The 14,978-nt window shown below is 37.4% G+C and overlaps 1 protein-coding gene across 7 annotated transcripts in view; it reads left to right on the plus strand.

Moving 5' to 3' along the window:
* setd5 (SET domain containing 5) overlaps window positions 1–14,978 on the plus strand; it is a 134,604-nt gene that overhangs the window by 55,988 nt on the left and 63,638 nt on the right. For 5 of the 7 annotated variants that reach the window (XM_061887409.1, XM_061887448.1, XM_061887433.1 and 2 more), the window contains exon 2: window positions 8,102–8,384. In XM_061887409.1, coding sequence (XP_061743393.1) covers window positions 8,314–8,384 — 71 coding nt within the window. In that variant the 5' untranslated portion in view covers window positions 8,102–8,313. Of the gene's footprint in view, window positions 1–8,101; window positions 8,385–14,978 lie in introns of those variants that run through there. The other 2 variants (XM_061887425.1, XM_061887440.1) reach the window with 1 other exon arrangement.

Here is a 14,978-nt window from a genome sequence, read left to right on the forward strand (position 1 = left end):
GCCGTCATGGCGACACAACCTATACCGGGCTACCGCGCATGCTCGTCACTCCTGTTGCATGCTGGGTAGGGTAGTTCTTTTATTCCCTGGCTCATAACGTCACAATATAGTACCATGTATATGATGCGTTCAGTTTATCAAAGCACCAAGCAAACAATCGGAAAATTCCCATCATATCAATTCCTAGATATGGTCATAATTATTTTAAGTGCACTACGCAGAATAAACACAACATTATTAATATTGCTACTACGGATAATTTGATCAAAAATTCCCTAAAACAGCCCACTACATATAATATAGGTTTTTTAAACATAAGATCCCTGATAAAAAAAATGTTTCTGCTGTTACCTCAGAAATTACCTGTTCAGATGTTATGATTGTGGCTCAGAGATTTGTATGTAGATTATATTTATTTTCCATAACAAACAGGATAATTTAAATACCCTGGCAGTGGTAGTAATAAGCTTAAATGTTTGTATTTACATTTTTTGAGTTGATTTTCATAACATATGCTATTTAACAGCTACTGTTTAACAAGGACTGATTTAAATTGTGTTTGCACAACAAATGTTTTGGCGCTTTTCTTCATGTGGGGGAATATTCCAATAAAGGTGCATTACACACTACTTTTGAATTCACTATTGGGCTTTGCGTATACAATGCAGTTAATCGCGATTAATCAGAGAAATAGTGCGATTAACTTTGATTAAAATTTTTAATCGTTGCCCAGCCCTAATATATATATATATATATATAGAGAGAGAGAGAGAGAGTTGAGTTTATACTAAAATACATACATGGATGATACAGCAGAGGATTGGGAGAATGTCATGTGGTCAGATGAAACCAAAATAGAACTTTTTGGTATAAACTCAACTCGTCGTGTTTGGAGGAAGAAGAATACTGCGTTACATCCCAAGTACACCACACCTACCGTGAAGCATGGGGGTGGAAACATGCTTTTGGGCTGTTTCTCTGCTAAGAAGACAAGACAATTGATCCGTGTTAAGGAAAGAATGACTGGGGCCATGTATCCTTAGATTTTGAGCCAAAACCTCCTTCCATCAGTGAGAACTTTGAATGGTTGACCAAATACTTATTTTCCACTATAATTTACAAATAAATTCTTTAAATTTCCTACAATGTGAATTCCTGGACTTTTTTTTTCACATTCTGCCTCTCACAGTTAAAATGTACCTATGATGAAAATTGCAGACCTCTGTCATCATTTTAAGTGGGAGAACTTGCACAATTGGTGGCTGACTAAATACTTTTTTGCCCCACTGTATATGTATGTATGTATGTATGTATATATACATATGTGCATATACGTGTGTGTGTGTGTATAGTTCCTGCCTTTGTTGCATGAAAAAGCAACATGTCAAAAAGCTCATCGACCTTATTGTTCAAAGAGCGTGTTCTGCAGAAGATGGTTTGACTTGAACAAAAAGGTAACAATGTCAGCAGGTGTGTCTAGAAGACCAAGTAAGACAGTTTCTTGAGAGACCGGCATCCATGCTTTTTCATTTTGTGTGGACGCCCCTCCCTCCTGGACTGCAAAATGGCTGCTATGTTCTATTTGAAGTGAAGAATCTGTTGGGCCTGCTGGTAATTTGAGCCTGCTGTTCAAGGCCAGAGCAATGAACAAAGACAGGGGGAGAGGAGCAAGAGTGCTGAAGAAATGCTTCAGTGGTGGAAAAACTTTCATCGTTAACTTTTTTTTTACAAGTGGCACAAATACTATTTCCTTTTGGAAAGTTCATAAGAGAAAGGTCAGCACTCTTCCATGATGCTTCATGGCCAATGAGGTCGAACATGGAAGCATATCTAAAATCCCTCAGTGGGAATCCAGTACAGAAGACTTATAGGGGGACCTGCTATGCAAAACCAATTAAACCATAATTGGCTAAAATTATATTATTCATACTTGTATTGTGCAACCCTAGTGACAGTCATGTGACTATCCTTGCATATTTTCCATATCAGTGTGTTATGTCAACAAGCTCATCATTTGTGTGATTGCTCCAAAACATTCACACGTTATTCTCCACCAAAATCCAACTATTTATTCTTAAACTTCTTGTTCTTCTCCAGATTTTGGCACGCTCTACCTTCTACCTTTTTCACCCGATTCAAACTGTTCCGCCTTTTCTAGAAGCATTCCCAGATTTCCCAGGATTCCAGGTTTTCCGGGATTTTTTTCACCATTCATGATGAATTGCCCATTTTTCAAACTTCCACCATTTCCACAAATTTCAACCTATTTCAACCGACCATCCACCATTCTGGAAATTCAAGCTATCGTTTTTTTCCAAGTTCAAAAAAATCCCAGGATTTTCCAGAATTCCTGCTTTTCCAAAGCCCTGTTTCCACCCTTTTTCTGGCGACTACTCCTTCCACATTTTTTAACGCTTTTCAAGTGTCCCACCGTCAAAACATTCCTCTTATTAAAGACAAAAAAAATAAAGTTGTTTTTTGAAATGGAAAAATTCCCGGTGTTTCCGAAATTCCAGGAATTCTATAATACCATTTCTCAATTCACCATGTTACTACTTCAACATATCTCGACCGTTTTTAAAAACTCCAACACCAACCATTTCAGCTTGTTCAGAACATTCAAGTTTTTTGTTTTTTTTACAATTTTCCAAAAAATTACCAATTTTTTCTGAAATTCCTATTGAAATCAATGGGACATTCTTCTAAGTTTCACATTTTTCATCTCATTCAAACCGTTCCAACTTAAGAATATTCAGCCTGTTCAGGAATTGTGTGCTCTTTTTCAACAATTCCCAAAAAAATTCCAGAACTTCAGTTCACCTTCAGCATTGGAGCATTCACACGCAATTACTTCAAGAATTGCCTCATCTAGTTTACTATTAAGGTTCATTTTGAATCCATTTAACAAATATAAAAATCTAGAAAAATCTAGAATAATTTATGATTTATCTTTGTTAGAAATATAGCTTGGTCCAATTTGTTATATATTACAACAATGTGCAGATTGGATTTTAACCTATTCAAAACATGTCATCAAAATTCTAAAATTAATCGTAATCAGGAAAAATTACTAATGATGAATTATTTTTTTTATTTTTTCAAAAAGATTCGAATTAGCTAGTTTTTTCTTCTTTTTTTCGGTTGATTTTTTAATTTTAAAGAGTCGAAATTGAAGATAAACTATGTTTTAAAATTTAATTTTCATTTTTTTTCCTGTTTTCTCCTCTTAAATCGTTCAAGTAAGTGTTTTTTCATCATTTATTGTCTGCAAAAAACCTTCCGTAAAAGGAAAAAAAATGTACGACGGAATGACAGACAGAAATACCCATTTTTTAATATATATATAGATTTATTTATCAAAGGTAAATTGAGCAAATTGGCTATTTCTGGCAATTTTTTTAAGTGTGTATCAAACTGGTAGCCCTCCGCATTAATCAGTACCCAAGAAGTAGCTCTTGGTTTCAAAAAGGTTGGTGTTCCCTGATGTATGCTGTATTATCAAGCACTACTTTGTGGGTTCTTCCGAGGATGTCGTAGTCCCAATGGTTTGTACAGTCCTTTGAGACATTTGTGATTTAGGGCTATATAAATAAACATTGATTGATGATGATTGATACTCTGTATTCTTTATTATCATGTATTTTTTAAATGAATTCCGACTTAAGAGCATATGAGAGGTTTTTTGTCATAAAACAGCCTATTTTTCAGAAGGAAATTAATGTAAACCACCTATAAAAATCCTCAGTTAGTTAAATTTCAACCAAAAACATGCCAAATGTTTTCTATGCGCACCACTTGCCCTGTGGTATTTACCATCATTTTACTGCATTCTTTTGGCTTCACGTTGTGAACTTGTGATCATTATGAGCACCATTGTGAGGCAAACCATGTACAAGGTTGACTGGGAAGGAAGAGGTTATATTGTGTGCTTGCTCGAGTGGAAGATGCAGCTGGAGGAGTGTGGGTCAGTGTTTCACAGAGGAGTCGTCATGGTGGTGTCACATGACCTCCTATTGGATGACTCATCCCTCCGGGCAGCTAAGACTAAGGCTCCTCCTGCTGGTTGTCCCTGTTAGTGCAGCTAAATGACAAGCGTTTAAAAAAAGATGATTGTTTTGGTTTTCTACTAATTTATTGAAAGAAAATTCAGTTTTGTTGCCATTTGAATTTTCCGCTGACTTTTAATACCTCTTCTCCAACCGATGCGTCAGTTTTTGAAGCCATGCTCGTTTTTATTCTGTCTTCTATCCTTGTCAACACCAACCAGAAAATCTGCACACTCTCCGCAAAAATTGTAATTAAGGGGTGGGAAATGTCGCCTCAAGATAAAGTCTCCGATGTTTTTTTACAAAACAATATGTATAAATGACCAGGGCTTGTAAATCTATGGGCACTTGATGATTTGATCCGATACCACGGGTGACGATTCTGTTCAGAAACAGTTTTCGATTCAATGCAATTCTTGATTCAAGCTGATTCTTTAGGTTTTTTTTACTTATTTTTATTGACACCAAGCATTAGACATTCCTATCCATTACATCATACTTGCATACATCACACATCTATTGTCTGCCCTAAATGTCAAAATAATCCTTTTTTGTTTATATCCCAATGATATCACCCCTCACCCCAAAAGAAAAACAAAAAAAGAGAAAAACAGCAAAAAAACACAAAAAAAAAACCCAAAGTAATAATAATATTAACAAATAAATAATAATAAAATAAAATAATTATAATGAATTATTAGGGATGTCCGATAATGGCTTTTGACGATATCTGATATTCTGATATTGTCCAACTCTTAATTACCGATAACAATATCCACCGATACCGATATATACAGTCGTGGAATTAACACATTATAATACCTAATTTAGCGGGGTGGTGTATATTGTAGCGTCCCGTAAGAGTTAGTGCTGCTAAGGGTTCTCGGTATTTATTCTGTTGTGTTACGGTGCGGTTGTTCTCCCGAAATGTGTTTGTCATTCTGGTTTGGTGTGGGTTCACAGTGTAGCGCTTATTTGTAACAGTGTTAAGTTTGTTTTTACGGCCACCCTCAGTGTGACCTGTATGGATGATGACCAAGTATGCTTGCATTCACTCGTGTGTGTAAAAAGCCAAATATATTATGTGACTGGGCCGGCACGCAAAGGCAGTGCCTTTAAGGTTTATTGGCGCTCTGTACTCCTCCCTACGTCCGTGTACACAGTGGCTTTTTAAAAAGTCATAAATTTTACTCTTTGAAACCGATACCGATAATTTCTGATATTACATTTTAAAGCATTTATATCGGCCGATTATATCGGCAGTCCGATAATATCGGGCATCTCTTTAATAAATAATCAAACAGTAAATAAATAAATAGGAAAAAATATACAAACATATAGGGAGTAATCTTTTTCAAACAGTACAATAATAAACTTGATTCTTGATTTAAACCTGTTTCTCACAATAAATTATTTGGTAGCATTATTGTATTAAAACTTTTAACAACCAGATTGCAGGTCAGAAAAGCTACTTATGGTTGCATGTAAATAGCAAAAGAAAATTATTTTATTTATTTATTTAAATTTTAAATAGAATTTTGAAATCATAAATCAATTTAGAATCAGGATGAAAAAGAATCGCAATTCGAATTAGTCGTTTTTTTTTGTGCAACACTAGAATTGGCAGAAATAATAGATTAAAACCATAACAAAAGTAAGGACACATATTTGTTTACATTCACATTAAAAGCTTGAGAAAAAATATATATATATATTTTTAGTATTACTAGTCCCACTAGACCCACTATTAGAAGTCGTTTTGTCCTATTCCACTCACACATGTATCTTAATAGGCAGCATAAAACCCTGATTGTAACATCCCTATGTCTTACACTTTAGCAGGATATGTGTAAATGTTTAAAAAAAAAAAAAAAAAGGTTTTAATGGTAATTTTTTGTACTCCCCCAGAAAAAAAAAATCTGTAACATTTGTATTGAAGTTAAAGGGGTGATATTTATATACTGCGGGTATTAGCTTATACTCAGGGTATAAGCTAATGATTGCAAGAAAAAAAACAGGTGTTTTGTTTGGCTTTTATGGGGTTCACTGTGGCATTCGCTACACCAACAAGCGTTGGGGAGACTCGTTAGCCCAATTTTTGCTTGCACCCTATTTAGGGCTGGGGGATATATCAATATACTCGATATATCGCTGGTTTGTCTCTGTGCGATATAGAAAATGACTATATCGTGATATTCGAGTATAAGTTCTCACGCAGTTGCTTTTAGCTGCAGGCATTACACTCCATGCGTTTTTCACTCTATCTTGTCTCTCCTTCTCACAAAGACTTAAAGCAAGCGCACCTTCTTACATATGTCACGTGTGCAACGTCACACGCTCTCGCAGAGCAGACAGGTAGCGACATGGTAATGTTGGCTGTGATGCTTACGGTGCGATGTGTGTGGTAATACGGGAGAGAGAAGGTGCGAATCTGGTAACAGATGAAGGAAGAATTAATTCCCAAGAAAAACAGCACGGGGTCCATCGTCTAGCGGTGGTTTGGCTTCAAGCAGCAAGGTGTTGAACATTATTGCAGAAAAAGCATTGCTACAAAAAGTAGCACCACTGCTAATGTAGCATCATTTGAAAAGTCACCCGCTCGAGAATGAAGAGTGCTTGAAACTCCGCATGTCAACATCTCCGTTCGGTGCCACATCATCAAAATGCCGAAGCAACTATTTTCAGATCAACACCGTATGAAAAAAAGTTCTCAACAACATAAGGAAATAACGTCTGCAGGAACCTACCACATATAGAAGTACATACTCTATTTCAGTGGTTCTCAACCTTTTTTCAGTGATGTGAACATTTCTTTAATTCAAGTACCCCCTGTCAGAGCAAAGCATTTTTGGTTGAAAAAAAGAGATAAAGAAGTAAAATACAGCACTATGTCATCAGTTTGTGATTTATTAATATGTATAACAGTGCAAAATATTGCTCATTTGTAGTGGTCTTTCTTGAACTATTTGGAAAAAAAGATATAAAAATAACTAAAAACTTGTTGAAAAATAAACAAGTGGTTCAATTATAAATAAAGATTTCTACACAAAGGAGTAATCATCAACTTAAAGTGCCCTCTTTGGGGATTGTAATAGAGATCCATCTGGATTCATGAACTTCATTCCAAACATTTCTTCACAAAAAAGAAATCTTTAACATCAATATTTATGGAACATGTCCACAAAAAATTCTAGCTGTCAACACTGAATTTTGCATTGTTGTATTTTTTTCACAGTTTATGAACTTACATTCATCTTTTGTTAAAGTATTATTCAATAAATACATTTATAAAGGATTTTTGATTTGTTGCTATTTTCAGAATATTTTAAAAAAATCTCACGTACCCCTTGGCCTACCTTCAAGTACCCCCAGGAGTACGCGTACCCCCATTTGAGAACCACTGCTCTATTTGATTACCTATTATGCAGCTCATTTTTATTTGACACTTATTGAAATATCTTGTGACATGCACAAAAGTGCACTTTATTTGTAGTGGCGTTCTGTACAAAAAGTGCAATTTAATTTAGTGTTGTTTTGATATGTCATCTTTGTGACATCATGCACAAAAGTGCACTAATAGCTTGTTTTCAAATATCTCTGACAATCTTGCACTTATCTGTTTTGGAAATGACATGAATGTTTGTGCCACTGCTTAATAACTGTTTAATTAATACAGTTTTGGTAAATTGACTTAATTGTGATGTTCCTCTCTGCATGAAAGTTTAAAATGAGCATATATTAATGCTGTATGGACAAGAATGTTTTAATGTAGATACATAGAATCATCATACTGCTGTGATTATATGCATCATGTGTTCATTTAAGACTAAGGCAAAATATGGAGATATATATAGTATATTGTGACAAGGCCTAAAATTATCGAGGTATTAATAAAAGGCCATATCGCCCAGCCCAACACCCTATAACAATTGGCTGAGCGAAAGCTCATATCGCAAAAAAAATGGTAAAGCGATTGTACTATAATAATGTTGTTGAGTCTTATCTGTCCTACATATGTCTATCAGTCTTTCAAGTCCCTGTTCTTTTGTCCTCAGGTCCCCCATGACCGTAAGCCGTGGGCTACGGCTCAGCGGCGCCCCACCATTGGAGTGGTTTGTCACTGTAGTGGGAGCCCTGTGATTTCTCTATCCACCGGCGAAAACCCCACCACCTCCCCTCCCCCCTCCCATCCTGTCCCTTCCATCCCCCTGTCCCCTCCCCGTCCCCCCTCTTCCCCTCCACCCCAAGCATCGCCGTGCTGGACGTCATGAGCATAGTAATCGCTCCTGGAGTCAACACACCTGAGACGTCTTACACAGAAATGGCTGCTGGATCAGAGTAAGTTGTCGCTTCAAACACGCCGTAGTCTACTTCTACCCTAGAAGTGCTCTACATAAAATTATCTTATTCATTATTTATCTGACAGATGCAACCAAATATTTCCTCTCGTGATCACTTCTCAACTGTTATGGGACGGGCGTGTGTGTGGGTTGGGGTGGTTGTGATTGGGTTAGAAACTAGGCGAGGGATATTCAGAGGCCACAATTCCAGAAAGCTATGAACCAAGAGGGCCTATTAGTCCTATTTTGTATGTTCCTGAGAACCAGCGTCCTCTGCAGTAGCCCTTTAATTTTACTGTATTTATTTTGTCAGTTACAGTTACAGCTATGCTGTTTTTAAGGACATTTTTCAAAAAAGCTACCGTATTTTCCAGACCATAGGGCACATCGGATTATAAGGCGCACTGCTGATGAGCGGGTCTAGTCAGGTCTATTTTCAAACAAAAGACGCACCGGATTATAAGGTGCATTAAAGGGGTCATATTAGTATTTTTTTATAAATGTAAAAGACTTCCTTTTGGTCTACATAACATGTAATGGTGGTTCTTTGGTAAAAACGTTGCTTAGATGATCTTTTACAGATCATCTTCAAGCCGCTCTCTGACAGTCTCTTCAGGATGCGCCGTTTTGTGGGTGGTCTTATTTACGTGGCTCACCTTCGACAGCGACTTCTCCCCGTCATCTTTTTTGTAGCGGTGTACCGTGCAAGAACGGGAGTGGAATAAGTGTCAAAAGATGGAGCTAACTGTTTTAATGACATTCAGACTTTACTTCAATAACAGCGCAGCGTCGTCTCATCCAAAAACAACAACAACAACACCGGAAATGTGTCCCATGAAAAACCGTCCGACCGAAACTCTTTAATAACTAAAAGTTCCTTGGGTGAAGAATGTAAACTTACTACACCGATACGTTTTAGCACTTTCATGGCGAGTTTACTGACAGATGTAATTAAGAACTTTACACTACTTTATATTAGAAATGGCAACAGCGAAGGATGAATGTAACAAGAAGATAAAGAAAAAGAAGCAGCTTATCGGCTACGGTGTCGTCACGGACTACAATGGTGGACTAGCGCAAATTTTCAGGACTTATGCAGATCCCAAATACAGATCAGCAGGTACCAGAAGGTAAGAGAAGTTGCTATTGCATAATATTGCGAAACATACCTCCTGATAATACATCTTACCTTATACATACACCATAATACTACTCTTATGTTGAAGCACAGTACAATACATCAAGCGGTGCAGCTTCAGAGCTTACCAAAGTCGTACTAAAACATTTTGATAGAATTTTGAACGCCGTGTGTAATGTTCTATATTTTCAATGGAACATATAAAATGTTGGTGTTGTTTACTTGAGTCATCTTGCAGTCTACACGTTTGTCTTATGTGTGACTGCCATCTATTGGTCACACTTATCATTTCGCCATGTACCAAATAAAGTAGTTTTGAGGTCGGTAAGCACAACCTAAACTATTCCATACATTAGACGTACCGTGTTGTACGGTGCACTGTCGAGTTTTGAAAAAATGAAAGGATTTTAAGTACACCTTACAGTCCGAAAAATACGGTAGTTGAATATCTCTATGGCAGCACTCAAGCGTTTTTAAGAATCTGCTGAAAAAAATGTGCGTTTCTCACAAGTTCTTTTTAAGTGGACTCGCTGGCCACCAGTTGAATAGCCCAAATGATGGAAAGACAGGACCTCAAATGTAGGGCTGGACATTTAATCGATTTTGGCTTCTCGTGATAAAAAATTATCATAATTGAAAATAATGATTAAGAGGCCACGCAACATGCATGCCAATTCCTAAGCTTGTAACAATGAAACAAATGAGGAGTGAATGAGTGGAAAAAAGACCACGTCTACTAGAAGTTTAGGATCTGTCCATGGTTGCTACTTTTTATTTGACGTAGCGCTAGTATGCCTAATCAATAATCTCCAAACTAAAAAAAGTAAGGCGATATGATTTCCGCGCTCACGTAACCAAACCGAACTCAGGATATTACATAGAATGACATAAATGTGAGTGAGTCATTGTGAGGAAAAGGAACATTTGTTTGGGTAAATAATGCATCCAAGATTGCTCATTCATCTCCAAAACACTCAACCGCCTCGTCCTGAACTAATAATTGAAACACTTCGTAAAGCTGGTCAAGCTCAGAACAGTAGCACACTTCCCTCCTTCACAATAAAAGCATAATGCGCAACATTCGTTCTGACTGCACTAAGAAAATAAAGGTTTTAGAAACAGTGCCTTACAAAAGCATAATGTTCTTTTTGATTCATTTACAATACAACAAGTATTACGCTTTGACTGTAAATACTGGTCAAAATTGGTTAAAGATTTATTGTACTAGTGATTGTGAAGAGTTTTGCATTTAATTAACCGACATTTTATTAATATAATTAATATTGTGTCACAAACAGCACACACTCTATGGTGGTAACATATGTGTAAAAGGTACAAATAAGGATTTGTAAACGGGGGAAAAAAATATATATATTTTTTCATATAGCTTTTGTTCAAATTTATTGTTAGTATTTTGTTTTTCACTTACCGTATTTTTCGGACTATAAATCAGTTTTTTTTTATAGGTTGGCCAAGTTTCACCCCCGGCCAAACTATTAAAAAAAACTGCGACTTATTGTCCGAAAAATACGGTACTGTTTATTTGTTACTAATGTACATTCAGTTGTTCTTTTAAATTATATTTAAAGGTGACTTTTGGTACATTTGTTTCAAATTATTGAATAAACATTTTATTAATTGTGATTTCAATATCAATCAAAAATAATCGGGATTAATATTGAGGAACACTACTAGTATAACTTTAGAAGTTTAACAGATGACTACTAACTGCATTTGAAGTAAAAAAAAAAGAAGGAAACAGCAGCACCTTGGTTACACAAATCACATTACCAATAAAAATAAGTAAATGCCAAAAAGTAGAGGATATAAAGGGGTGCAGTGAAAAATGCCTCAGCAATGTAAATCACAAGTTTGGATCGCAATGTTCTATGTTTGCTAGAAAGGTTCAAACACCAATTCAAGGACGTAGTGGTTAGAGTGTCCGCCCTGAGATCGGTAGGTCGTGAGTTCAAACCCCAGCCGAGTCATACCAAAGACTATAAAAATGGGACCCATTACCTCCCTGCTTGGCACTTGGCATCAAGGGTTGGAATTAGGGGTTAAATCACCAAAATAATTCCAGAGCTTCCCTCACCTCCCAGGGGGGGGGAACAAGGGGATGGGTCAAACACAGAGAGTAATTTCACCACACCTAGTATGTGTGTGACCAAAAGTGGTACTTTAACTTTAACTTTACAGCGGTCTAAGTTCCTCAATACAACAGGACCACTCTGATGTTTTTACAGAATTTGCTGCAAAAATGTTTGTCTTCCATGTTATGAACTGAACTCATTCGCGGGCCGGTATTGGCCCCCGGGCTGCAAATTAAATAAACTTTATTTAGACAGTACTCCAAACAAACATGTACAAAGCGTAGCAGACTTAAATTTGCAATTGCGCCTCCATGATTTCAGTCATGGCCAAAACTTTTGGCAGGTACTAGTTTGTCAATAACTCTCATACTTCAGTCTTTTTTAGGAAACAGTTTATTTGTTTGTTATATACTGAGTGTTGTCCCAATACCAATATTTTGGTACTGGTACCAAAATGTATTTCGATACTTTTTGGTACTTTTCGATACTTTGCTAAATAAAGGGGGCCACAAAAAATTTCATTATTGGCTTTATTTTAACAAAAAATCTTACGGTACTGTTGTAACTTATGGGTTATGTAGTTTGTGTGTGATGATCATTCATAATTTGCATACTTGATTTAATTTCTGATAAATCTATTATTATTTACAGTTATAAAGACTTAAAAGGGATTGATTTCAATTATACATCTATTTGATATTAATTTGAGAAACACTGACACTGAATTGAGTTGTTTTATACTTTATAGCCTAACAAAGGGTTAACTAAGATACTGCAAGTTCCACAATTCATTGCGGCAAACCGGATGTTAAAAAAGGCCGAGAGCAGTGGCATTGTGGTTGTTGAGATTGTGTATTACGAGCCTACGGGTGAATGAATAAACGACAGATGATAAAAAGATAAAAAGGTCATTTTGTACCGCTTTGTATGCGCTTTTTTTTATTATTTAAAGTACAACTTTATTTACACATTTAAATGGGTTGTACTTGTATAGCGCTTTTCTACCTTCAAGGTACTCAAAGCGCTTCGACACTACTTCCACATTTACCCATTCACACACACATTCACACACTGATGGAGGGAGCTGCCATGCAAGGCGCCAACTAGCACCCATCAGGATCAAGGGTGAAGTGTCTTGCTCAGGACACAACGGACGTGACGAGGTTGGTTCTAGGTGGGATTTGAACCAGTGACCCTCGGGTTGCGCACGGCCACTCTCCCACTGCGCCACGCCGTCCGACGTCCTGTCCAATACTTTGATCGTAGTTAACATACAGGTACTAGAGATGCGCGGATAGGCAATTATATCATCTGCAACCGCATCACCAAAGTCGTCAACCACCCGCCGTCCACCCGAACCAACATTTGATCAGAACCGCAACCGCCCACCACCCGCCCGCTGAAATACATCAGAGGTCGGCCACCTTTACCACTCACATGGGGGTGTATAAAATAGTCAGGAATAATCATGGGTACAAAGGATTCTGGGTATTTATTGTGTTGCGTTTATGTTGTGTTACTGTGAGGATGTTCTCCTGAAATGTGTTTGTCATTTTGTTTGGTGTGGCTTCACAGGGTGGCGCATATTACTAAGAGTGTTAAAATTGTTTTTATCACAACCATTGGTGTACTATGTCACCCAGTATGCCTTGCAGTTGTGTGCGTGTTGCTGCGGAGCCCACACACACCATGTTGCTGGACTGACAAGCAGATCGTAAATGCTGTAGAAGGCGACAAAGTCAATGGCTTCATATCACGCCCTAATACTTATTAACTGGGTGACTGCCGGCAGTCATTCTAGAGAATATTAGCGTCTCCTATTGTCTTCTTCGCTTTGTGACACGGGTCTTAAATGGCTCTTTGAATGGTATAGGATACCGATCCCAAAACCATGTATATCAAATATTTCCGGATGGTTCAACCGCCACCCGCCCGAATCTAATTAAAATCTATTTTTTCGTCATGTCACCCGCCCGACCCGCGGTTTATCCGCGGACTCCGCGGATGAGACCGCAAACCGCGCATCTCTAACAGGTACATTAAACGTATGTTTCTTATTGCAAGTTTGTCCTTAAATAAAAGAATGAACATACTAGACAACTTGTCTTTAAGTCGTAAGTAAACAAACAAAGGCTTCTAATTTAGCTGCTGACATATGCAGTAACATTGTGTCATTTTCTATTCTATTATTTTGTTAACATTATTTAGGACAAGCGGTAGAAAATGAATTATTAATCGACACGTTCATTTACTGTTAATATCTACTTACTTTGTCTTTTAACATGTTCTATCTACACTTCTGTTAAAATGTAATAATCCCTTATGCTTTGGTTGTTTGATGCTTTACATTAGTTTTGGATGATACCACTAATGTGGGGATCAATCCGATACCAAGTCATTACAGGTACATACATTGGTCACAAGTCCCCATGTGTCCAGGGACATTTTTCCTGAGTTTAGAAACATAAAATACATATTTTTTTAAACTAAAGATTTTGTGATGCTAAAAAATATCGATGTAAACATAGTAGTATCGACCACATACACTTCTCTACTTGGTATCATTACAGTGGATATTAAGTGTAGATCCCCCAATTGCGTTTGTTTACATTGTGAAGCCGGTGAGTTACGTTATGTAGTGAAGCATGTTTAGCTATTCCTCGTCCTGCAGGGATGATACTTCTAAGAAACTTACTTGATTTGTCTCCATGGAGACAAGGATTAGTTATTTAGCAGTAGCTACAACACTGCATAGCCATGTCTCTAAGCACCTCTTCATGAGAGTGTTTCAGTTTTATATCTTCACCTTTACCGTTAGTTTTTAAGCCAAAATGCGTCCATTCTCCCTTTTCTGTCTCTACACTGTGTCTGCTTGTAAGTACTACGTGATTGTACGCTGCCGAACATGCTCGTCTACTAGTAAACCAGCAATGTCACGACGTGACGACAGCGAGGGCTGGGGGATGAGGGACTGGTACTTTTTAGAGGCGGTATAGTACCCAATATGATTCATTAGTGCCGCGGTACCATACTAATACCGGTGTACCGTAAAACCCATACTGAACAAACAAGTATTTGTTGTGGCCTTTACAAAAATGAAACTCTTCACTAACTTCAAGCAATAGAAAGACTCAAGAACTGTCATTTTAATTATGCTGGGGTGACATTCAGAGGAGGCGTGACCCCCTGCTATATTGGAGGTTTGTGAAATGTAACTGGACAGGTGGTTGCCACACAGGCTGCACGTTTGTGACGGTGATGGTCAAGCCCACGCACACACACTGTGCACGTTCATGTGAGCGCCCAAATGTAACTAGAGAAGCGATCGTATTTCAGCCGGCTGGCGAGGCAGCTTGTGTGC

This window comes from Nerophis ophidion, linkage group LG02, assembly GCF_033978795.1.
Source record: "Nerophis ophidion isolate RoL-2023_Sa linkage group LG02, RoL_Noph_v1.0, whole genome shotgun sequence".
NCBI classification, from domain to species: Eukaryota; Metazoa; Chordata; class Actinopteri; order Syngnathiformes; family Syngnathidae; genus Nerophis; species Nerophis ophidion.